General features: G+C 41.8%; 1 protein-coding gene across 1 annotated transcript; it reads left to right on the top strand.

Moving 5' to 3' along the window:
• Positions 1-441: 441 nt before the first annotated feature.
• LOC106090459 (rab GTPase-activating protein 1-like) lies at positions 442-27,119 on the top strand. Its single transcript, XM_013256639.2, has 9 exons — positions 442-1,062; positions 10,938-11,279; positions 11,340-11,711; positions 16,482-17,632; positions 17,699-17,783; positions 17,853-17,956; positions 20,145-20,864; positions 25,478-25,945; positions 26,580-27,119. Exons 1-9 carry the CDS (start codon positions 873-875, stop codon positions 26,739-26,741), a joined length of 3,594 nt encoding a protein of 1,197 aa, XP_013112093.1. The 5' UTR covers positions 442-872; the 3' UTR covers positions 26,742-27,119.

Raw genomic sequence — 27,119 nt, 5'->3', positions numbered from 1 at the left:
TTAAACAAATTAAATAATTAACAATATTTTTATTTTTTACTTATCTCTGTTTTTTTGATCCATTTTGCCTTTAGCTTTTGTATTTTCATGTAACGGCTGCTTTTCATAAAACAGCTGACCTTTACAAAACATCTGTTCAAAGTTGCAAATTTCTGCTGGCAAAAAAAGTTACAGTAGAAATTTGCAGGTTCTCTATTTTCGAACTGTCAAAATTTGCTCTCTCTCGCGCTCTCTTCTGCTAGCTCTTCTCTAAAGAACGCGAACGACTTCCATTAAAAATTTGTGCAAATTTGCACAAATTTTTGAGTTTCCGAACACAGCTAATGTGGATATGGCATTACACAGGATGAGCACAATCAAGATGTGCCGTATAAACTGCCTATAAGAAAAGCACAGCAATTGATAAACAATATAATTGTCAAAACAGACGAAAAATCAAAATCGCAATTTTTTGCTGTTTATTAGAAGAGATATAGAAGAATTTAATGAACTGAACAACAAACTATATGTGAATGTAAAAATAAACGAAACCTTAATCAAAATGTTAAGGAAAACTTGAACATTTCAAAGAAAAAAAAAAACTTTAGAGGAAAATTGTGCTATAGCTGTCAAAAAGCAAAAAAAGGAAGGGAGGAGACAAAACAGTTCACGACACAACAGATTCAGATTCGTCATCGATTGAAAGGCGAATAAAATAAATATATTTGTTATTTTAAAAACAAATACTCGAATATTTGAGCATTCATGTCCTTTTTGTCAAAAGTATGAAGTGTTTCATATGTAAATTAACAAATCTATCTATGCGTTAATAGGACAAGAACAACACAGAAAAGAAAAATAAAGAATTCTTGCCTAATTTTCCAAACGGCGACATGGATGATAATCTGAGCACAAAATCTTCAGAGTCTTCTATAACCACCAGCGGGGAGTACGAAATTGTTGCAACCGACTCAACATCTCCGGAACAGCCATTAATGGATATAAATAATCGCAATTTATCGGATATACAAAATGCCATGACAGATGCTTTGAAAGAATTGGAACTGGACAAAAGTGGGGAGGGTAAGTGACACCGTTCTCAATAGTTGTTGGATTTTTTCATTTGTTTGTCCACAGCCACTGCATAGGTATTTTCGAATTGCTTGATACGACGTTAAAGTTTCATTGTGCAGTGGTTCTGACGATTTACATATGCACAATTATACGAGCACACATTCGTACGCACACATCAAGTCGAAGAAGAAAATTTCTTCTTTGTAAAGCCAAATACATCTTCGTGACAAACGAACAAACATACATTTGTATGTAAGAATCCATGTGTATACTTGAACCAAAACTAACATGTCCTTACGTACATAGTATATCAAACAGTCGTCAAAGACAATGTGATAAGGATTTGAGAGGAAGTTTACAATGCACAATTTATAAAATCTTATTTTATTGCATCTTGTGGGTATGTGTATTTGACCTTCATAGTTAGATAGTTACTCCATTGTTACCCCCACATCAAAAACCGAGTAGCAGACAAATATGTAGTTTTTTTTTTAATGTTCTAATGAAGATTACTTCATATTTCCCCCAAAAAATGCCGTGTCCCAATTTTTGTTGCATTCTTGCATATTTGTATGTGGTAGTATACTACCCACCAATTCTGGCTTCTGCGACTAATTTGGCTTCTGAACTCAAATAAACATTTTTGAGCGCAAATAACGAAATGTATGAATAATTAAAAGCGCCTTGATTAGAGTAGGTTGGAATCTTTCTTTGCACGATTACTCTTAATAAGCAGAAATTTAAAACTTATCCTAAAAGTTCTTAAAAAGATAAATCAGGAGAAGAATGGTTTATGTATATGGAAGCTATACTATGCGATTAAACAATATTGACCCTACTTGGCATAGAAGATTGAAGACAATTTCAAAAGGCCAATGTGCAAAATTTCAGTTGATTCGGATAGATTTTACGCCTTCCAGAAGCTTAAGAAATTAAATAGGAAAAAAGTTTTACATGTATACTATGCGATTATATGGAACAAAGTTGTCCTTTAAATATTTATTTTCGACAATTAAAGAGCTTTTAGTGAAACACCATGCTACGAAAATAGTCTTTGTGTGTTCCTTATAGACTCAGAAACGGCTGAACCGATTTTATTGAAATTTTCACCGATGGTGCATAATGACCCCGTGGTGAAAAAAGGGTACTACATGTTTTGATATCTGAAGGGGGGACGGACCCTCCCCCTTACCCTAATTTTCAGAAACGCCAGATCTCGAAGATGGGTGGTGCGATTTAAGCGAAATTTTTTGTGCTCTCATATATAGGGTTGCCTAAAAAGTAATTGCGGATTTTTCATATAGTCGGCGTTGACAAATTTTTTTCACAGCTTGTGACTCTGTAATTGCAGTCTTTCTTCTGTCAGTTATCAGCTGTTACTTTTAGTTTGCTTTAGAAAAAAAGTGTAAAAAAGTAGATTTGATTAAAGTTCATTCTAAGTTTTATTAAAATGGCATTTACTTTCTTTTAAAAAATCCGCAATTACTTTTTGGGCAACCCAATAGTACCCTAAAAATAAAAATTTGGTATCCAAATTTTGAATGGGTTACCTAGGGGGGCTGCCCCACCCTAAAGCCTACCAAACATATATTTAGGCCAATCACGACAATATGGGACTCAAATGAAAGGTATTTAGGATAAGAAAACGTATCTGATATCCATTTGTGGAACCAAGTGCTAGGGGGACCACCCCAAGCCCCAAAACACCCCTGAATCGGACATATTTACTGACCATGGGAATATGTGGCTTAAATAAAAGGTATTTGAGTGTAGAATACGAATCTGATATCCAGATATGAGACCAAGTGTTTGGGGGGCCGCCTCTCCCCAAAAACCTCCCCCAAAGGGGACACATTTACGACCATAGCCACATGGGGCTCAAATGAAAGGTCTTTGGGAGTAAAGCAAAAATCTGATATCAATATTCGGGAAAAGTGCCTTTGGGGCCACCCCACCCCCATAGCACCACTCAACCCCCAAAACACCCTTAAATTGGACATATTTACCGACCATGGCAATATGGCACTTAAATGATAGGTATTTGCGAGTAGAATACGAATCTGATATCCAAATGTGGGACCACGTTTCTAGGGGTCCACCCCTTTCCCAAAACACCCCCCAAACAGGACTTATTTACTGACCATGGCAATATGGGGCTTAAATAAAAGGTATTTGAATGTAGAATACGAATCTGATATCCAAATATGGGACCAAATGTTCTCACCAAAAACATCCCCCCAAGGGGACAAATTTACGACCATAGCAATATGGGGCTCAAATGAAAGATCTTTGGGAGTAAAGCACGAATCTGATATCAATATTCTGGAAAAAGTTTATGTGGAGCCACCCCACTCCCACAACACTATCCAAATAGGAAGTATTTTCTGACTATTGCTATATGAGGCTCAAATAAGAGGGTTTTAAAGTGGAACAGGAATCCGATAAATATTTTTAAGACCAACTCACTAAGCGGCCGCCCATCCCCCAAAACACCCCCCAAGCCGGTCATGTTTGCCGACTATGGAAATATGGGGCTCAAATAAAAGGTATGTGGGAGTAGACCACGTATCTAATAGCAACATTAGGGGCCAACTGTCTGGCGGACGTCCCACCACCATAACAACCCCCAAATAGGACATATTTGCTCACCAAGACAATTTGGGTCTCAAAGAGAGTGGAACTAAATATTCATAGTTTTCAGGGCCAATACCCCAAACCGGACATATTTGCTGACTTTTGCAATAAGGAGCTTAAATGAGATTAGAAAACGAATTTGATATCCAATTTGAGGGCAATGGCAATATGAGGTTCGAATAAATGATATATAGATATATGAGAATAGAGCACGTTGCTAATATATTTTCCGCGCTTAGTGTTTGGGGGACCACCCCAATCCCCAAAACACCCCTAAATCCGGCATATTTACCGACCATGTCAATGTGGAGTTTAAATGAAAGGAAGTGGGGGGTAGAGCAAGAATTTATACCCGTTTTCGGAACCTATTTTCTGGGGGTCTACCCCTTTTCCAAAATACCCCACAAGCAACAATTTTTTAGTGACCATCGCAATATGGGGCTCAAATAAAGGTATTTGGGAGTAAAATACGAATTTGATATCCAAATGTAGGACCATGTATTTAGGGCATCACCCCTTTCCCAAAACACCCCCAAAGGAAAAAAATTTTTCGACCATGCCAATATGTGGCTAAAATAAAAGGTATTTGAAATTAGAAAACGAATTTGATTACCTATTTTGAGGCCATGTTTTTGGGGGACGCCTCATCCTGTAAACTCCTCTTAAGCTAATGGCAATATGGGGTTTAAATAAATGGTATTTGAGAGAAGATCACAATGCTGATATTTTTTCAGGGCCAAGTATCTTGGAGACCACCTCTTCGTCGAAAACACCACCAAATCAGACATCGTGAGAATACCGGGCTGAAATTAAGTACAATATTTTAAGAATGGAGTACACCTTACATCCAAACTTAAATTCGTAGACCAATAAAGATCATGTGGGATTCAGATAAAGGCACTTATTGGGTTGCCCAAAAAGTAATTGCGGATTTTTCATATAGTCGGCGTTGACAAATTTTTTTACAGCTTGTGACTCTGTAATTGCATTCTTTCTTCTGTCAGTTACTTTTAGCTTGCTTTAGAAAAAAAGTGTAAAAAAGTATATTTGATTAAAGTTCATTCTAAGCTTTATTAAAAATGCATTTACTTTCTTTTAAAAAATCCGCAATTACTTTTTGGGCAACCCAATATATTGTTAAACTGTTAGTCAAGTTTCCATGGTATTTCACTAAAAGCTCTTTCATTGTCGAAAATAAATATTCTAAGGAAACTTTTGTTCCATATAAAGCAAAAGAAGGCGCAGCGGAGTGGGCCCGGGTCAGCTAGTATTTGTATATATATCACTTGGTTAACAATTAAACAATTTAAATGCCTTTATCTGAATTCCATATGATCTTTACTGTTTGGATGTTAGATGTACTCCATTGTTAAGAGACTTTATTTAAGCCCGATATTTAGGGGTTGGTGTGGACCTCCAGACGTCCTCCGGACGTGGTCCCGAATGTGGGTGTGAATTTCGTGATCTACTCCCAAATACCTTTCATTTGAGTCCCCTTGACCCGTAAATATGTATGTGAGATTTATGGGTGTCTTCGGGGTGGTTGGTCCGAATCATGCTCTTCTCTCAAATACCATTTGTTTTAACCCCATATTGCCATTGGTTAGAGGAAAGTTTATGGGATGGGGCGTACCCCAAACACTTGCCCCAAAATTGGTTATCATATTTTCTAATCTCAATTACCTTTCATTTGGTCGGTAAATTTATACTCTGGGGGAAGGGGCGGTGCCCCAAATACATGGTCTCATCAGATTCATTTTCTACTCCCAAATACTTTTACTTGATCCCCATATTATGATGGTAAATAAATAATTGCTGTTTGTGAGGTGTTTTTTGGAAGGGGTAGACCGTCAGAAGATTGGTCCCGAAAATGGGTATCAATTTCGTGCTCTACTCCCCAATACTATTCATTTGTGCCCAACATTGACCTGGTCGGTAAATAAGACCGATTAAGGTGTGTTTTGAGGAGTGTGGTTGTCTTCGAGATCTGGCGTTTTTGAAAATAAGGGTAAGGAGGAGGGTCCGCCGCCCCTTCAGATATCAAAAAATGTAGGACCCTATTTTCACCACGGGATTATTCTGCACATCTGTGAAAATTTCAAGAAAACCGGTTCAGCCGTTTTGGAGTCTATACGGAACAGACAATCAAACAAATTGATTTTTATATATAAGAAGACGGGAGCAAAAGGCTAATGAAGATATTTTTGATGACTCATTTTCCATAAGATACCACGGGACACCCAATGAGGTTGACCGAGGGTTCATCATGTAGGCCTTTATGTTAAAGAAAGCCTTGAAAACCAGCCATTTAAGTCATTTGGATCATCCCAATCCGACCACTATATTCAGAATCAAGCAGACCAAACATAGAACACAACAAACAACAACTGTATTCACAACGTGCCTAGGATTCGACGAACTCCGAAGGCCGAAGGGAAGGGTGGTGTTCATACCCAAAACCGCCAAAGCAAATTATGCGGCCCCAAAACCTATAGATAGATATGACCTCCATGCATGAGGTTGTGTATGCAATCTTTCGATGCCACGAAGTATATGTTGCTGGAATGCATTGACATCGAATGAGTTGTGAAGACCGAAATCTGATACAATCCTTAGACCAGTTCCTGGTTGATCGGAACCCTAGGGACTGAATTCCCCATATGGCCAGGAACACGTGACTAAATTGTGGGCCCCATGACTGATAAGGCTAAGTAAAAGATGGCACAGGGCAGGAAGCAGGGAACTACTCCTATGGGTGGTCATCAGCCGAGTTGGTAGCATGCTTGGATTATTAGTGCGGACACGGGATGAATATGAGCACCACACGGGTTTGAACTCTAGTCTCTAATTTGTGTAGTGCTAACCGTCATAATAAAATTCAGTGCATCAGATGGTATCGTCCTCAGTGCGGCTGTTATGCACAAATAAGCCATCCGTTGGATACGATTGAGTATTGAAGAGTAGGTGGACTTTTGAAGCGCCGTCCACCAAACCAAAACACCATAAAACATGAGAGCCATTCGCCGTATTCGTGGTCTCCGAGCCGATGAACAGCCATCACGATTTACCGTGGGCGAAGTTACGAATGTCATTTGTTGGGCCAAATCTTCCAAGGCGTTGGATGCCGACGGATGTTGAAGAATCTGTTATTTCATGTTCGGGATCGGTAAATTGGCCGCCTAGATCTTGCGCCTTTAGACTATTTTTTGTAAGGCTATGTTAATACTCATGTCTATACAGACCGCTTCAATTGACGCACTGGAAGACAACATTGAAACATTTATTCGTAAGATACCGGCCTAAATGTTGGAAAGGGTATGCCAAAATTGGACTAAGCGGATGGACCATTTGAGGCGCAGTCACGGTAAACATTTGCATGAAATAATCTTCAGATTTCATGCATTTTCCGAATTTTTTTTTGAAAATCTTTCGTATAGCTTTAAAAAATGACCCTTAAGAAAGCTTTACCGCTTAAATGGTGCGCGATCCAGCAAAGCCTGACAGCCTTCCCCGTGGTTCGAGGAAGCTTTGCATCTTCTAACCAGTCTCGACTTAGCATGGTCCGACGGCAGAGCCTTCAGTGCTCCCTGGCTAGAGCTCCCACATCAAAACAATCTTTAGAGGCTTCAGGACAGTGATGAACTCCGCCTGAAAGAGGCAACAACCGCTCAGAAGCTCATATGTCTCCTGATGCCAAATCTCAATCTAATGAAAATTCCTGCTCCCATACAATTAAAACCCGTCCTGGAAAAAGGGGATTACCTGCAGCCTAGAATTATGTCCAATCCGTCAACAATCAAGGACTCCGCTGGTGAAAAGTTCGTCGTGCAGCATGTAGCATGCTACCATGCAGCATCACCATTCCCTAGCAGAACTAAAGAATACCCAAGGACGATGATAGTTCGTCTGGCGGTCTTCGTTGTCACACACACAACATATAGGGTCAAAATCCTAAGATCGAGTTATTGTTGTTGTAGCAGTTTATTGTGTACTATCTTTCGTCTGCTTGATTCTGTTGAGTGTCAAGACCCAGAAACTCCGCGACTAAGATGGGGTGCTTCACAGGGAGTGTTTTGTTGTTGTAGCCACATACATGCACAGCGATCTTTGGCAAGCTCCTTCGCAACATTCGATATTTTCGATATTTCTTATAATAAATATTTTTTTTGCACGTGGTGTTTTGGTATCACTTCCACTGGCAATGCTAAGTATGGTTCAAATCGGTTGATAACCTGATATAGCTGCCATATAAACCGATCTTGGGCCTTGACTTCTTCAGCTTTAAGAGGGAGCAATTCTTATCCGATTTGGCGGTAATTTTGCTCATTGTGTTTTGGTATCAATTCCAACAACTGTGCTATATATGGTTCAAATCGGTTCATAACCTGATATAGCTGTCATATAAACCGATCTGGGGTATTGGCTTTTTCAGCTTTTATAGGGCGCAATTCTTATCCAATTTGGCTGTAATTTTGCACATGGTCTTTTGGTATCAATTCCAACAACTGTTCTAAGTATGGCTCATATCGGTTCATAACCTGATATTGCTGCCATATAAACCAATCTGGGGTCTTGAATTTTTCAGCTTTTAAAGGACTCAATTCTTATCCGATTTGGCTGTAATTTTGCATGATGTGTATTGGTATCACTTCCAACAACTATGCTAAGTATGGTTCAAATCAGTTCGGTTCATAACCTGATATAGCTGCCATATAAACCGATCTTGGATCTTGGCTTCTTGAGCCTCTAGGGGGCGTAATTCTTATCCGATTTGACTGAAATTTTGCATGACGTCTTTTGTTATGACATCCAACAACTGTGCTAAGTATGGCGCAAATCGGTACATAACCTGATATAGTTGTCATATAAATTGATCTTGGGTCTTGACTTCTTGAGCCTCTAGCGGGTGCAATTCTCATCCGATTTGCCAGAACTTTTGCACAACGGCTTCTCCCATGACCTTCAACATATGTATTCAATATTGTCTGAATCGATCTATAACTTGATACAGCTCCCATATAAACCGATCTCCCGTTTTTTGCTTCTTGAGCCCTACAAGGCGCAATTCTTATCCGAATGGACTGAAGTATTACACAATGACTTCTACAATGTTCAGCATTCAATTCATTTATGGTCCAAATCGGACTATACCTTGATATATTGGGTTGCCCAAAAGATGATTGCGGAATTTTTAAAAGAAAGTAAATGCATTTTTAATAAAACTTAGATTGAACTTTAATCAAATATATAATTGCCATTTTGTTCGATAACCTTTTGCCATCTTCCTGGCAAATTTAGTATTCCACGCTCATAGAACTTCTGGCCTTTATCTGCAAAAAACTGAACCAAGTGCGATTTTATAGCCTCATCATTGCCGAAAGTTATACCATTGAAGGAGTTCTTCCAAGATCGAAATAAATGGTAGTCTGATGGTGCATGGTCAGGGCTATATGGTGGATGCATCAAAAGTTCCCAGCCAAGCTCACTCAGTTTTTGGCGAGTGACCAAAGATGTGTGCGGTCTAGCGTTGTTCTGGTGGAATATTAGACCTTTCCGATTGACCAATTCTGGTCGCTTCTCCTTGATGGCTGTATTCAATTTGTCCAATTGTTGACAGTAAACATCCGAATTAATCGTTTGGTTCCTTGGAAGTAGCTCAAAATATACCACACCCTTCCAATCCCACCAAACAGACAGCATAACCTTCTTTTGGTGGATATCAGCCTTTGAAGTGGTTCGAGCTGATTCACCATGCTTGGACCATGATCGTTTTCGACTAACGTTATTGTAAACAATCCATTTTTCATCTCCAGTTATGATTCGTTTTGAAAACGGATCGAATTCATTGCGTTTAAGGTGCATATAACAAGCGTTGATTCGGTTTGTTAAATGAATTTCTTTCAATACATGTGGTACCCAAATATCAAGCTTTTTCACCAGTCCAAGACTTGATAATGAACGGTTGATTTTGGTATATTTAACTTCTCTCCTATCTCACGATCAGTTACATGACGATCCAATTCGATTAATGCTTTGATTTGGTCATCATCAACTTCATTTGGCCGACCTGAACGTGGCTCATCTTTAAGTGAAAAATCTCCAGAACGGAATTTGCGAAACCAATTTTGACACTGTCTTCCTTTTAAGGCTTTATCACCATACACATCTCGTAACTTTTTAGCAACCTGCTCCGCGTTTTTTCCTTTACGGAAATATTAAAGTCAAATATGACGAAAATGCTCCTTTGTGGGCTCCATATTAAAATTGACGCCAAACAAACAAATGTAAACAAAATTTCGCGCACTTTTTTTCTAAAGCAAGCTAAAAGTAACAGCTGATAACTGACAGAAGAAAGAATGCAATTACAGAGTCACAAGCCGTTGAAAAAATTTGTCAACGCCGACTATATGAAAAGTCCACAATTGCTTTTTGGGCAACCCAATAGCTCCAATAGCATTACAGTTCTTATTCCTTGTTTGCCTAAAAAAAGAGCAACCGCCCAAAGAACTCGACAAATGCGATCCATGGTGGAGGGTATTTAAGATTCGACCCAGCCGAACTAAGCACACTCTTACTTGTTTCTTAAACTTATGAATTATTACAAAACCACATTGAGGCAACTTATCATTGAAGTAAATGCACTTGGAATTAATTTTCAAATGGAGATAAGAAATGTGCTCTGTTGAATAATTCCACTTTGAAAGAAATGCAAATCGACTGGCGCTTACCAGTTTTTGTGTACCCTATACGAACATTATGAGCGATGCGCTTGATTAAATGTTTGTTCCAATTTCGGCAATCTATTGTCCGGGTGTCAGCGACGGCTATCCTAGGGGCTGGGGGGAAAACAGCTGGGCATTTGTGACATACATCTAGAAAAAAATCTATAAACAATGTGCTGCTATGACAACAACACCAAAAAACATACATACGAACAACTTCATACTTGCTGAACTTAAAATTCCGAACATAAAAATGACGCCCCTTTATAAATGAAACCACCAAAATACAATACCAGAAAATAGTAATCATTCATTACACACAGCGACCATAGCATTTATAAATGTACCTACCACGATATCTACCTAAACGCCAAATACGGACAGACGTCTTAACTGTATGTAAACACACAAACTACTGTTTTTAGTGGGCTCTGTTTTCCCAACTCATTCATAACATACTTGGCCTCAAAGTCAATTGAAAATTATTATTGATTGGAAGTAATTTCGTTTGCTATCTTCATTCTGCAGTTGGTTTGGCCATTGCAAGTGTTAAGCAGAAATCATTAACTTTACCCTTGGTGGGAACAACAAGTCCAGCTTTGGTGGTTCCCCAGCAGCAGCAGCAGCAACAGCAGGATAAATTGATGGACAATGCCAGTACCATGAAAATGAGAACTATGCCAACACCTAACAGTCAAATTTCAACAGCACAACCAAATCGTGTGGGCCAATCGGTTTTCTACGATTGTCTTGATGGCAATGCAGCTACACCACCAGCACCCATGGGCGAAAGGGCCAAAGGAGATGGTGCTGAGGTGGAGGAGAAACAGGATATTATGAAGCCCGAACGAAATGACACCGATGATGATGGTAAACCAAATATACCCACATTCTGTTTGTTCCCTATACAATGTCTTGGCTTTTGTTTAGTTTCAGATATTGATCAAGGCTGCACCATATTCTCGGGTGTTACTTATTTGGGAGCAGCCAATATCAATGCCCCCAAATCGGAATCGGATGTCTATCGCATTATGAGTGAGCTGAATAATGGCACCTCTTCGAATGGTCTAAAAATTTCCATAAGCATACCGAATTGTTCAGATGGTTTGGTGGTTTTACATGACGCCGAATCAAATACCATTATTGCCACCTATGAAGTACAAAGTATAATTTTATATTTTCGTGGCCCCATTGAGACGGTGGAACATGGATGTTTCGCTTTTACTTGGTTGCATGGTGAATCTTTGTTTCAGTGTCATGTATTTCGTTGCCATATACCAGAAGCGGTGAATCAAGTTAGTGGTAAGTTTTTATTACACGTTTCGGGTTAATACATTTCAATGTGAATAACCAAAGAAGAAAAAATACAAATGTCTGGCAAACATATTTGAAAAATATGCAATCGATAGCAAGCTATCACCTATATGTATAAAGATTAGGCTATGCAAATTTTGCCCATGATCATTCCACTAAGGAACAGGGGCAAACTTTTCACATATCAATGAGTGCAGTTCGATTCAAGTTACAGCTCAATGATAAGGGGCCTCCTTTGTATAGCCGAGTACGAACGGCATGTCGCAGTGCGACAACTCTTTGGAGAGAAGTTTTACATGGCATATTACCTCACAAATGTTGCCAACTTTAGGAGGGGAAAACCACCGCTGAAAATTTTTTCTGATGGTCATGCGGCGGACATGCTAACCTCTGCGCTACGGTGGCTTCCAAACGTTAGGCTATGCTATTTTAAATTCTTCTACAACGCAAAATTTTTTTCTATGACACTCCACTACAGCCTATGTTATCTCGAACGACACTAAGACACTCTGTGTCTTATAAAAATTTCTTGCTATCAGTTTTCTCAAAATCCTTAAATTCGCCAATAAATCTTTTCAGTGCATGTATTTTGTATTGCGCCATTATATCTGGCAGCTAGTTGTAATTTTCCAATCAACACATGAAAGTTTCATCGAAGGCCAACAACGAAATATAACTAAAGTACCTTGAAGTCCATTTGAATTTTTCTTATAGAAATTCAATGGAATTCGGTAATCTTTTCTCCATAAAGTAGTTCTTGTCATATAGAAACTTATAAGGCATTCTCGGGGTGTAACCAAATCTGCTAAAATGTTAGGGGGGTTTAGGGCCATTCTTAATAGACTTTATTTGAGCCCGATATCCTAGTGGGGATTGTGGGAAGGCACCCAGGGTGGTGGTTGGTGGGTTGAGGGTGTAACCCAAAAACGTGGTCCCGAAAGTGAGTCAATTTCGTGCTCTACTCCCAAATACCATTCATTTGAGACCAATATTGCAATGGTCAGTAAATATATATGTCAGATTTAGGGATGTTTTGAGAGGTGGGGTGGTTCCCCACACACTTAACCCCGAAAAATATATCAGCATCATGCTCTACTCTCAAATACCATTTATTTAAACCTCGTATTGCCATTGGTTTAAGGGGGGGGGGAAGCTTCCCCAAACACTTGGCCCCAACAATTGGTTATAAAATTAGTTTTCCAATCTCAAATACCTTTCATTTAAGCCACATATTAGTTAAGGTTAGGTTGAAAAGAGGGTGCAGATATTAATACGCCTCATGCCACTACGGAGATACACCTAAGCCAGTAATCGGTTTGTTGTGCGCTCCAAAAACTATAAAGTAACCTTTAACAAGAAAATTTTAAGTTAGGAATTCCGTGGTACTTACAAAATCCTTAATTGTTTTCAATACCACTTCCCTAATTGTTTTCAATACCACACCACATATTTACATGGTCGGTGAATTTGTACAGTTTGAGGAAGGGGTGGTACCCTAAATACATGGTCCTACATTTGGATATCAGATTCGTATTCTACTCCCAAATACCCTTTTTTGAGCCCCATATGGGAAAGGGGTAGACCTCCATAAAATTGGTCCCGAAAGTGGGTATAAATTTTGCGATCTACTCCCCAATACCTTTCATTTGACACCCAGAAGCTCTTAGCCCTGAAAATTATCATCATTGTGAAATACTCTCAAATATCATTTATTTGAACCCCACATTGCCATTGGTCTAAAAATTGGCTATCGTATTCGTTTTCTAATCTCAAATACCTTTCATTTAAGAGGTATGGGCTCTAAAAACTATTAATAGCGAGCTCCATTCTCTTTAAGACCCAAATTGTCATGGTGAGCAAATACGTCCTATTTGGAGGTTGTAATGGGGGTGGTACGTCCCCTAGATAGTTGGTCCTGAATGTTGATATCAGATTCGTGGTCTACTCCCAAATACTTTTCATTCGACAAACATGTCCGGTTTGGGAGAGTTTTGGGGGATGGGGTGGCCATCCATGACTTGGTCCTGAAAATATATTTCAGATTCGTGTTCTAGTCTAAAATACCTCTTATTTGAGCCCCTTATTGCAATGGTCACCAAATACGTTTTATTGGGGTGGTGTTATGGGGGTGGTGTTTTGGGGTTGGGGTTACCCCATAGACACTTTTCCCAAAAGTTGTTATTAGATTTGTGCTCTACTTCCAAAGACCTTTCAATTGAACCCCATATTGCTATGGCCGCAAATTTTTCCTCTTTGGGGGTGTTCCAAGCCTCCAAACATTTGGTCTCACATTTGTATTCTACACTCAAATACCTTTTATTTGAGCCCCATATTTCCATGGTCAGTAAATAAGTCCTGTTTAGGGGTGTTTTGGGGACGGGGTGGACCCCCCAAACACTTGGTTCTACATTTGGATATCAAATTTGTATTCTACTCTCAAATAACTTTCATTTGCTAACCATACTGCCATGGTCGGTAAATATGTCCGATTTAGGGGTGTTTTGGGGCTTGGAATGGCCACCGTAGCCTTTGAAGCTGAACTCCTGGATCAAATCTTGGCGAAAACATCAGAAAAATTTTTAAGCGGTGGTTTTCTCCTACCTCGATGTTTACGACGGTTGATATTTACGGTGTTGGTTGGCCGCGGTACCCAGTGTGTGATCTCTGGAGCTAGGAAAAGTGGCCCGATGGAGGTGTTGATTGTACGTTCTTAGTTGCTGTAGCCACATTTGCATGTGAGGTGCGATCCCTTTCAAGATATTCTCCACTCGATACCGCTGATTGTCCGCGACTGCAGTCGCAGCTATTCTGTATATGAAGCATCCCACTATCAGCAACCTGTCGACGCGTCTGATAGCTCTCAGCTGAGCTTCTCGTGATGACTCGACCACCACACAGATCGGTGCTGAAAATTGGGACCTCTATGGTGTCCATAGTTATTCCGTGCCTTTCGCACCTGTATGATGGTAATGTGGCAACCAAAGTCCCCTCTAGGCTAAGGGAGTCAGAACCCGATTATGTTGTTGTTGTTGTAGCAGTGTATTATACACTGAGGCGGCAGCCCTTGCCGATGAAGTACTCCATCGGGTCAATCCGGTACGTACAACCAGTTGTTATTGTAGCAGTTTGTTGTGTTCTATCTTTCGTCTGCTGGATTCTGTTGGGTGTCAAGACCCAGGAACTCTGCGACTAAGATGGGGTGCGTCCGCAGGGATCTGGGTCTGAGTCGAGTGGCTCTGGCTGGGCAGTTACAGAGGTGACGTGTATCGTGCGGTCCCTGGTTACAATTTGGACATACATCTTGCACGTCGGCATCAATTCTTACTCTGTTGGAGTTGAGGCGGCCGCATCTGCCGTAACGTTTGCTCTGGTTTGCTGGGGGAGGTCAATATCTTCAGGTGCAATGGGTGGCGGTCGTTCTCCAAGGACTTCATTCATGAATGTTATCTAGACCTGCTAGATCTAGGGGGTTTCTGCGCTAGCGCTTATCCTTAAGTTCTAGATCATGTAGATATACCTTAAGGCTTCTGGGCGGTGAATATCTATCCACAAGATAATGATTTGGATGGTCTCTGCGATAACAGCCCAAAAGATATTGCTTAGAGATGGTCGGAATCATTTCTCCATCGACCATCAGTCAGCTCGGTATTCACCTCACTCGTATTTGTAGTGAACAATGTGGCTGAAGATTTGGTGGCAGATATCTTCAGATTTCATGCAGCGAAATATGAGACAAGTTTGTTGAGGTAGACGTTCAACCTATCGCAGATGTCAACAATGGGTGGGGGCCTGATGCCATGATTGTACAATCGTCCGCATATGATACCATCTCTATGCCGTCTGGAGGGGGTGGAATGGAGGGTAGGTAGAGGTTAAACAGTGCCGTAGATATCACCCGACCTTGGGGAACTCCCTGTTTCACCCTACGGTGCTCTGACTTCTTATCCCTAAATTCCACAAATGACTGTCAACCACACAGCTAACTAGCGACCCAGCATTTCAGGCCTGGCTGGAGGGACGTGTTGGCGATGTCCTCAAATAGTTTGGCATGGCTGACCGAATGCCTTCGATAGGTCCAGTGCCACGAGAACCGTCCTATCACATGACCTGGGCTGATTGAAGCCACGGCAAATGTGTGCGGTGATGGCATGCAAAGCAGTTGTTGTGCTATGCAGTCTTCGAAATCCATGTTGATGCTCGGCGAATGGAAATTATCCGATTATTAGTCAGAGGAGTTTATCCTTGTTGAAGGGTTAGATGTCGAATTCCCAAATAGGAATCTCTGGGATGTGAGTACTTTACAGTGACCTTCTGGATACTTGGATGTCTCTAAATTGCACCGGGGTAGGAGTCTTTATGTTCCTTGGAATCACAGAATTATATGATCTTCTGAAGGGGTGTAGCATCTTTCAGGCAGAGATGTTCGCTGTTCTAAAGACACCAGCGACGATTTTAATGCGATGGAAATGGCTGTCAGGATATACCTGGTGAGTCAGGCAGCGATGTAGAAGCTTCTTCATGCCATGGGTAAAGCTGTGGGGATCTGCAAAGCAGAGAACCAGTCTGAAGTTTTTCATTTGGTCAAAATCTTATCTGGGTGCGGTTGGTCGACTCCGCTGAATTCAATATTTTTAACGACGGCATTTTAAAATTTGTGTTTAGCAGAATTACTTAATAAAATTTTGTAGTTGGTTTATCGTCCAAAAATTCTTTATTTATTTTTTTTAATTGTTAACCCTTTCTTTCCATTTTGTATAGCTTGCTTCCAAAAAGCTTTCCAAACCTATCCGGCCAGTATGACTTGCAGTCTGATATCAGCTACCGATAATAATATGATGAATTCCATAACATCAGATGTCAGTGGCAACCCGCTAAACACAGCTGGTTATGAGTTCTTGGTGTCGCTGGAGATAAGAGAGAAGGTAGCTAAAAATTCATATGCACCAGTTCCAAGAGATCGTGGATCCTTTAAACTGCGAGCAAATACCGACAAAGAGGTCTATATAACCGTTAAACAGACTCCGTCGACAGTGTTGCAGCCATTGTTTATAGATCGTTGTTTTGGTGTACTGTTAAGTCCTGGTAAATTGGTGAGACAAGCTGATATGCGCTTAATCGATATGATATCCATGGGCTATGTACAACAACCCGCAGCAACAAATACTAGCAGTAATGGAGGCGGGGGAGGTGTTGGAGGAGGTGATGTAGTGCCTCCCGTTACTCCCTTGTGTTTGAATCCCTATCACATTCAGGCCGAATGGAAAACTAGCGAGAAGGCTTTTGATCAGTTGAATGTGGAAACTTCTAAAACTTTCCTCACCGTTGCTGTGGATATTGTTATGCGTGGCATTCAAGAGCCAGTGCGATTTGTCATAGAGACACCCGTTACTATACAGTCGGCCGGCGAGTTGCGTATTATGGATCATTTTATCTCCAAGCGGCCCATGACCTTACGTTTTTATTTGCATTTGAAACGTACAACCGATGAATTCAGCTGGAAAGTAAGCTCCATAGATCCGGCCGAAGAGATAGTGGAGCAAACGCAACAATCAACTTCATCTTCATCTTATTTACTAAAATTTGGCATGAATAATTTGTCGCGCATAGTGCGATCATCATCGATAGCCTCCATAGAGGAAGACTGCCCTACCGACTCCGAAGATCTCTCAGACGGTGATGAGCCATTGTTAAGCGGCACTGGAGAAGTGCCTCGCGATTGTTCGCAGGACACTTTGGACGAATGGGATCCAGTGCTAAAGGAATGGGATGGTGAGAAGAGGCCTAAGGCCCTGGCTCCCCTAGTACGTTTGGGTGTACCAGAGGCAATGCGCGAAATGATATGGAAAAAATTGGCTGGCATAGAGACAAAAACCGAAATGTTGGATATGTATAAAATTTTAATTACCAAAGTGAGTAAGCCATTGAGATTTAAAAGGGGTTTAAAAACAGTTTTTTTTTTATAATTTCCCCTTTAGGAAACCAAATGTGAAACTGTTATACAACGTGACATACATAGGACTTTTCCAGCCCACAAATGCTTTAGGGAAACTGGAGGATCAGGTATATTAACTTATTACCACTACATTATCACTTTACTTTTTTGGTTAAAACGAAAATTCTTTCATTTAGGCCAAGATGCCCTGTTCAAGGTTTCCAAGGCTTATGCGGTGTATGACAGTGAAGTTGGCTATTGTCAAGGTCTCAGTTTCATTGCAGCCAGTTTACTTTTGCATGTAAGTTTAGCTATTGAATTTGCCTAAACGTTTTTATATCCACCACCATAGGATAGGGGGTATATTCATTTAGTCACTCCGTTTGCAACATATCGAAATATCAAAGTATATATATTTCGGATCGTCGAAAAATTCTAAGACGATTTAACGATGTCCGTGTGTCTGTCCGTCTGTTGTTATCTCTCTGCAGCCTTCAAAAATTGAGATATTGAGCTGAAATTTGGCACAGATACGGCTATTGAACGGGCCAAATGGGACTATTTTTGGATATAGCTGGGCATATAGACCGATCTCCCGATAAAGGGTCTGAAGCCCATAAAAGCTTTATTTTTTTATCCGATTTCGCTGAAATTTGAAACAGTGGGTAGTTTTAGGCCTCCCAACATCCGTCCCAAATATGGTTCGGTTCGGACTATATTTAGATATAGCTGCCATATAGACCGATCTCCCGATAAAGGGTCTGAAGCCCATAAAAGCTTTATTTTTTATCCGTTTTCGCTGAAATTTGAAACAGAGGGTTATTTTAAGCTTTCTGACATCTGACCCAAATATGTTTCAGATCGGACTATATTTAGATATAGCCGTCATATAGACCGATCTGCCGATAAAGGGTCTGAAGCCCATAAAAGCTTTATTTTTTTATCCGACTTCGCTGAAATTTGAAACAGTGGGTAGTTTTAGCCTTCCCAACATCCGTCCCAAATATGGTTCGGATCGGACTATATTTAGATATAGCTGCCATATAGACCGATCTCCCGATAAAGGATCTGAAACCCATGAAAGCTTTATTTTTTAACCGATTTCGCTGAAATTTGAAACAGAGGGTTATTTTAAGCTTTCTGACATCTGACCCAAATATGTTTCAGATCGGACTATATTTACATATAGCCGTCATATAGACCAATCTGCCGATAAAGGGTCTGAAGCCCATAAAAGCTTTATTTGTTATCTGATTTCGATGAAATTGGAAGCATGAGTAGTTTTAAGCCTCCCAACATCCGACCCAAATATGGTTCAGATCGGACTATATTTAGATATAGCCGCCATATGGACCGATCTCCCGATAAAGGGTCTGAAGCCCATCCAAGCTTTATTTTTTATCCGATTACGCTGAAATTTGAAACGGTGAGTAGGGTTAGGCATCCCAACATACGACCCAAATATGGTTCAGATAGGACTATATTAAGATATAGCCGTTATATAGACCGATCTGCCGATAAAGGGTCTGAAGCCCATAAAAGCTTTATTAATTACCCGATTTCGCTGAAATTCGAAACAGAGGGTTATTTTAAGCCCTCTGACATCTGACCTACATATAGATCAAATCGGACTATATTTGGTATAGCTGTCATATAGACCGATCTCCAGGTAAAGGGTCTAAAGCCCATAAAAGCGTTATTTTTTAACCGATTTCGCTGAAACTTGCAACATTGAGTAGTTTTACGCCTTCTAACATACGACTTAATTATGTTTCAGATCGGACTATATTAAGATATAGCTGCCATATAGACCGATTTCCCGATATGGGGTCTGAAGTCCAGAAAAGCTCTATTTATTACCCGATTTTGCTGAAATTTGAAACAGTGGGTAGTTTTAGGTTTCCCGACATCCGTCCCAAATATGGTTGGGATCGGGTTATATTTAGATATAGCTGCCATATAGACCGATCTCCCGATAAAGGGTCTTAAGCCCATAAAAGCTTTATTTTTTATCCGATTTCGCTGATATGGTAAAGATAGGACTGTAGATATAGCTTTGTTGTTGTAGCAGTGTGTTGTACACTGAGGCGGCAGCGCTTGCTGATGGAGGACTCCATCGGGTCAATCCAGTTCGTACTACCGGCTGCTATGGGATTGCAGATATAGCTTTCATATGGACCGATGTGCTAGATATAGCATTCATATGGACCGATGTGCCGATTAAGGGTCTGAAGCTCATAAAAGGTTTATTCATTACCCGATTTTGTTGAAATTTGAAATACAAAATTCAACAGTGACTTATATTTATTGCACCACTCAATATCCGTCCCGAATTTGAGTGCATAAGTTATCCAATTTACACCGGATTGTGACGAAAGAGGGTATACATATATACCCGAGGTGGTGGGTATCCAATGTTCGGCCCGGCCGAACTTAATGCCTTTTTACTTGTTTTTTATACTATTTTCTCTGCATTTTTTTCCTTCTAGATGCCTGAGGAAGATGCTTTCTGCGTTTTAGTTTCCCTAATGTACGACTATGGCTTACGCGATCTATACAAGCAAGGCTTTGAAGTATTATATTTGCGTCATTATCAATTGGAACGTTTGATTAAAGATCAATTACCCAAGCTCTATGAACATTTCCTTAACTGTGGCATTGAAACTCACATGTATGCCTCACAATGGTTTCTGACTTTGTTCACGGCACGCTTTCCCTTGTGCTTTGTATTCCATGTACTCGATGTTTTCCTGCTGGACGGCATCAATGTTCTATTCCAAGTTGCTCTCACACTTCTCTCGATATGTGAGAATGATTTGCGTCAACTTGATTTCGAAGGTATATTGAAATATTTCCGTGTTACCTTGCCCAAGAAATGTCGTAGTCCCAGCCAGGCAAGACGTATAATGAAAATGGCTTGTGAGCGTAAAATTAAAAAACTTAAATTGTACGAAGAAGAGTTTAAACTACAGAAACAGGATAAGGACCGTTTGGAAAAGGAATCACAACTATATGAGAATCGTTTTGGCGCCGAGCGCCGTAAACTACAGGGAGAGATAAATGAGCTACAGCAAAAGTTGTCGGAAGCCAATGAACGTGCCATTGAGCGGGAGAAGAAACACACTGGTATTATACAGGAGTACAAACAGATAATACAACGTTTGGAACAGGATATGACAACAATGAATGAGACGTTGGGAAATGTTATGGTGAGTTTTTAGTTATTGTATTCGTATCGTGTTATTGAAATCGTCGATATATTTAATGAAAGTAAAATCTCCTAGAAATCAAATCATCAATCATTGGTTTGGTAGTTATCTCTGCGGAGACTACTGCAAGGGTGGACATTTATATGTATTTTTGGAAATTCGATTAATCGTTTATTTGAACATTTAGGTTCAAGGCCGGGTGCATCTGCTGGAACGTAATTGAGCCAGAACCACTCTGGTTTGCCGGGGGAGGTTAATTTCTTCAGATGCAATGGGAGGCGGTCGTTCTCCAAGGACTACATTCACCCGGTAGCTATTTACGGCATTTGTTACGGTGTCTGCATGAATGTTGTCTAGACCTGCTTGATATGCCGCTTCACATGCCGCTTGGTCTAGAGGTTCTCTATTATAGCGCTGAACCTCACGCTCTAGTTCATGTAGATCTACCTTAAGGCGTCTGGGCGGTGGATATCTATCTACAAGGTGATAATTTGGATGATCTCTGCGATAACAGCCCAAAAGGTATTGCTTAGACAGCATATAGTTATGTCTTCGCACTGGAAGGATCTTTGTCTCCTGATGGAGGTGGTCCACATGAGAACTGAGGAGTTCGGAGGCCTGCATTATGGCAAATCTGAATATTATTCCACTGCATGTCACAGAGTTGTTGGGACCATACTGGTGCTGCATAACATAACACAGACCGGCCAATTGCTTTGTACGTGGTCGACAAGGTTTCTTTGTCTGCACCCCAAGTGCTGCCAGCAAGTGACTTGAGGACCTTGTTTCTACTTTTGACTTTATCGCAAATTCCATGTGGGGAGAACGTGTAAGAGCTGTCAAATGTGACACCAAGTATTTCGGGACACTTGATGGTCGGAATCATTTCTCCATCGACCATTACAGCCAGCTCGGTATTCACCTCACGCGTATTTGTAGTGAACAATGTGGCTGAAGATTTGGTGGCAGATATCTTCAGATTTCTTGCAGCGAAATATGAGGCAAGTTCGTTGAGATAGACGTTCAACCTATCACAGATGTCAACAATGGGTGGGGGGATTGATGCCATGATCGTACAGTCGTCCGCATATGATACGATCTCTATGCCGTCTGGAGGAGGTGGACTGGAGGATAGGTAGAGGTTAAACAGTGCCGGAGATATCACCCCACCTTGGGGAACTCCCTGTTTCACTCTTCGGTGCTTCGACTTCTTATCCCTAAATTTCACAAATGACTGGCGACCACACAGATCACTAGCGACCCAGCGTTTCAGGCCTGGCTGGAGGGATGTGTTGGCGATGTCCTCAAATAGTTTGGCATGGCTGACCGTGTCGAATGCTTTCGATAGGTCCAGTGCCACGAGGACCATCCTATCACATGGCCTGGGCTGATTGAAGTCACGGCAAATGTGTGCGGTGATGTCATGGAAAGCAGTTGTTGAGCTATGCAGTCTTCGAAATCCGAGGCTTGGGAGGAGTAATGCCTCAAGCGTCTTTGCTACTGGTGAGAGAAGGGAGATGGGATTGTAAGACTACCCCAACTCCAGGCTTCAGTAGCGGGATCGCTCTGGCCATTTTCCAGACATCGGGTACTGTAAGAGTGTTTAAAGACAGGTTGAGGACAGTAGTAAGGTACTCAACTCCAGGTAAATCCAGATTCTTCACTATCAATGTGGAGATTCCGTCGGGGCCAAACGCCCTTGGATGATTTGGCGCCACGGATGACATTCGTAACTTCGCCCATGGTAAATTGTGATGGCTGTCCATCGACTCGAAGACCACGGATACGGCGAATGTCTCCTCTGGGGTGGCAGTTCACTGAAGCCGCGATTGCTATACTCCCTGAAGCCAGCCCAATTGGCCTTCTTCTGATTGATAAACGTCCGGCGCTTAGAGGTAATGAAGTCGGATGGTCGTTCGATGGTGAAAATTATGGAGAGGTTGTCTGACTCCAAAGAGATGACGGCTTCCCAGGCTACGTCACTCAGGAGATGCAATGGAGATGTGTGGCAAGCTGCTGCACCTCCTCGTAATCCTCATTTACCGTGCAAAACGTGGAGCCTTCAATCTGCTTTGCCAAAGCTATGCCACGCTGGTCGTTACCTAGGGGAGAATGCCGTGAAGTGTGATGCGCATTAAAGTCCCCTAGAACCAGACGATTATGGCCAGATAGTAATCCACTTATGTCGGGGTAGTAAGCTTGGCCATTAATTGGGACACGCTGTATAGCTCTATCTCGGCAGTACCGGACCTGACTGCGATCCCCATGCACTCTTTGTAGGGGTCACCTACACCAGACGCAAGCGTGATGGGTCTATATTGCACGGAATGGTGTATCAAAAAGGCCAATCCCCCACCTCCAATCCCGCACTTTCAATCCCCAACTCCAAATAATGTATCACGAAGGCCAATCCCCCACCTCCAATCCCCCACCTCCAATCCCCTACTTCCAATCCCCCACCTTCAATCCCCCACCTCCAATCCCCCACCTCCAATCCCCCACCTTCAATCCCCCACCTCCAATCCCACACCTCCAATCCCACACCTCCAATCCCGCACCTCCAATCCCGCACCTCCAATCCCACACCTCCAATCCCGCACCTCCAATCCCGCACCTCCAATCCTGCACCTCCAATCCCGCACCTCCAATCCCGCACCTCCAATCCCGCACCTCCAATCCCGCACCTCCAATCCCGCACCTCCAATCCCGCACCTCCAATCCCCCACCTCCAATCCCCCACCTCCAATCCCCCACCTCCAATCCCCCACCTCCAATCCCCCACCTCCAATCCCCCACCCCCAATCCCCCACGTCCAATACCCCACCTCCAATCCCCCACCTCCAATCCCCCACCTCCAATCCCCCACCTCCAATCCCCCATCTCCAATCTCCCACCTCCAATCTCCCACCTCCAATCCCCCACCTCCAATCCCCCACCTCCAATCTCCCACCTCCAATCCCACACCTCCAATCTCCCACCTCCAATCCCACACCTCCAATCCCCCACCTCCAATCCCCCACCTCCAATCCCCCACCTCCAATCCCCCACCTCCAATCCCCCACCTCCAATCCCCCACCTCCAATCCCCCACCTCCAATCCCCCACCTCCAATCCCCCACCTCCAATCCCCCACCTCCAATCCCCCACCTCCAATCCCCCACCTCCAATCCCCCACCTCCAATCCCGCACCCTTCAATCCCGCACCCTTCAATCCCGCACCTTCAATCCCCCACCTTCAATCCCCCACCTTCATTCCCCCACCATCAATCCCCCACCTCCAATCCCACACCTCCAATCCCCCACCTCCAACCCCCCACCTCCAACCCCCCACCTCCAACCCCCCACCTCCAATACCCCACCTCCAACCCCCCACCTCCAATACCCCACCTCCAACCCCCCACCTCCAATACCCCACCTCCAATCCCCCACCTCCAATCCCCCACCTCCAATCCCGCACCTCCAATCCCGCACCTTCAATCCCGCACCTTCAATCCCCCACCTTCAATCGCCCACCTTCAATCCCCCACCTTCAATCCGCCACCTCCAATCCTCCACCTCCAATCCCCCACCTCCAATCCTCCACCTCCAATCCCCCACCTCCAATCTCCCACCTCCAATCCCCCACCTCCAATACCCCATCTCCGATCCCCCACCTCCAATCCCCCACCTCCAATCCCCCACCTCCAATCAGCTTTGGTCAGCTTTGTCTCCTGGATCGCTGCTACCAATATGTTCTTTCGACTCATAAAATTCACAATCTCATCGATTTTGCCACTAAGACCGTTGCAGTTTAGTTGCTTGCAAAAATGATGCTCTTCCCGGCACTGACCTCGCAATATTGGGGCTGGGATGCTGCTGTTGCGTATATTGCCACACGGAAGAGGTCGGGGGGTCACATAGTCCGACGACGAGGACGCAGAAGGCGACGACGACGACGCTTGTGACCCACTGCTTACTATGTTCGCACAGCAACTTGCAACATATCCAGTATGACTATACTCCCGTAGTGAAATGATCGGAAATGTACTCCACTCCATGCACCAATTACACCTCACCGACACCGACCTATGATGAAGGCGGTTCTGGCAAACCGAACAGAACCAGGGTCCGGGGGTCTTTTCAATCCCGGCACAGACCAGAAGCGTGCGGAGAAGGCACTCCGGGATGTGCCTCTCCCATGACGAAAAAAAGAGGAACACGTACACTGAGGCGGCAGCTCTTGCCGATGAAGGGTTCTATGGGGTCAATCCGGTGCGTACGACCGGTTGCCATTGGAATATGCTGTCGCCATCTATAACGTTTGACTGATATAAAATAATTTGGCTTACATTCTTTTGACTTTTAATTCTATTGGGTTGCCCAAAAAGTAATTGCGGATTTTTCATATAGTCGGCGTTGACAAATTTTTTCAACAGCTTGTGACTCTGTAATTGCATTCTTTCTTCTGTCAGTTATCAGCTGTTACTTTTAGCTTGCTTTAGAAAAAAAGTGTAAAAAAGTATGTTTGATTAAAGTTCATTCTAAGTTTTATTAAAAATGCATTTACTTTCTTTTAAAAAATCCGCAATTACTTTTTGGGCAACCCAATATCATTAATTTTTCGCTTTTTTTCAGAGCACTGTGGCCAAATGTGATAACTGTTCGCAGCACATTGAGAAGGATAGCCATGCCAACAATGCCATAACAACAAAATCATCATCGTCATCCTTGTCCAACAACGACAATCGATCACCCATTAACACAAATAAGAATGCAAATGAAACGCCACTGGGTCCATTGGATCCGTTGCATGCTGCATTACAGCATATACGTGAACTTGAATTGGAGTTGGCGCAAGCTAAACTGGCACAAGTAGAAGCTGAATGTAAAAATCAAGATTTAAACCATCAGCTCAGTACGACCATAACCGAAATGCAATCCAATCGCAATAGTTGGCAGCCATGGTTTTCAAAGACCCTCAACACGTTACAGGAAAAGGTATCGACACGAGGCGGCAGTAATAATCGTGATCAAACGCCCACATTTCAGTCATACATGTCCTCGGCGACAGGAAGTGAAACTAATTCGCCATCGGGACATCAGGTATCATAAGGGGAATCATTGCCCCAGCCTGCTTTCAGCCGTCCTAGTTGATTTTGCTTAAGTTTATGAGTTAAACTTTTTGTTAGAAAAGGAATTGAATTCAAATTCTCTCTCTGGTTTTTATTTTGTTTTGTTAAGCACGGCTTAAATTTGTTTTTACTCTTTATACATATTACATAAATCATAAACAAAAATGAAATCCCAAATCCCAAATCCCAATCATGACATGCAGTGTTTATTTATAAATATTTAAGTTCTTTATTTAAACTAAGTTAAGTTGTTTATACACAATACTATATATATATATTTAAATATATATCAAAAATCGTTTTATCCCCACGAATAGCTAGCTAGTTAAGCTAAACACTTATCGACATATTTACATTTTGCAATAATTGTTTCGAATCTTTATATTTTTTCTACAAGTCTTCTTTGTCTTTATTACCATGAATTATTATTGAAACCATTTTTTTTTTGTTTCCCCCCACCCATCCGCTGAAAATGAACATGGAGCGGAAAATGCTCTCTGACAAAAATATATACAATTGGTAAAACTATTAACGAACTACTTTTTGGTATTTTCCATTTGCTTTTTTTCCATATTTTACTCTCCACATTTCCTTACTAATTAAAGGAATTCAAGGCCTTCTCTGTGAGCAGCTCACCTAAGTTACCCTCGAAATTCCAAACGGCCCGTTTACGCAACAGTATTGATAGTCTACGGAATATAGTGGTGCCTTTGGAGAATTCCGGCAAGCATCTTTTAAATGAGACCCTAAAACAGCACCAGCAGTAACATCATCGGCAGCAGCAGTAATTTTGGATGCATTTGTTTTTTTTTTGTCGTAGTCTCCACTGCATAGCATTCCATAAAAACCTAAGAAATTTGAAATTAATACATCACAATATAGTTGAAGCGAATAAAAACCAACTAACAAACACACACACACACTTGAGACAACACTCTACTTAAGGGCAATGGACGACAGACAGATAGACCGACATTATATGTGATTAAGTAATTCAATTCTCTCCACTAACCACCATTTAAATGAATTTGCATGGAAGAAATTACAAAATATATAATGGAAATTATTTATGTAGTTTATTAAGGGCTTGCATACATACGTATATATTTATCAGCGGAATCACAAATATATATACACAAAGAAAA

This window comes from Stomoxys calcitrans, chromosome 1 (assembly GCF_963082655.1).
Source record: "Stomoxys calcitrans chromosome 1, idStoCalc2.1, whole genome shotgun sequence".
Taxonomy (NCBI): Eukaryota; Metazoa; Arthropoda; class Insecta; order Diptera; family Muscidae; genus Stomoxys; species Stomoxys calcitrans.
The sequence above is the reverse complement of the archived record's forward strand: the minus strand, read 5'-3'. Positions and strand labels throughout refer to the sequence as shown.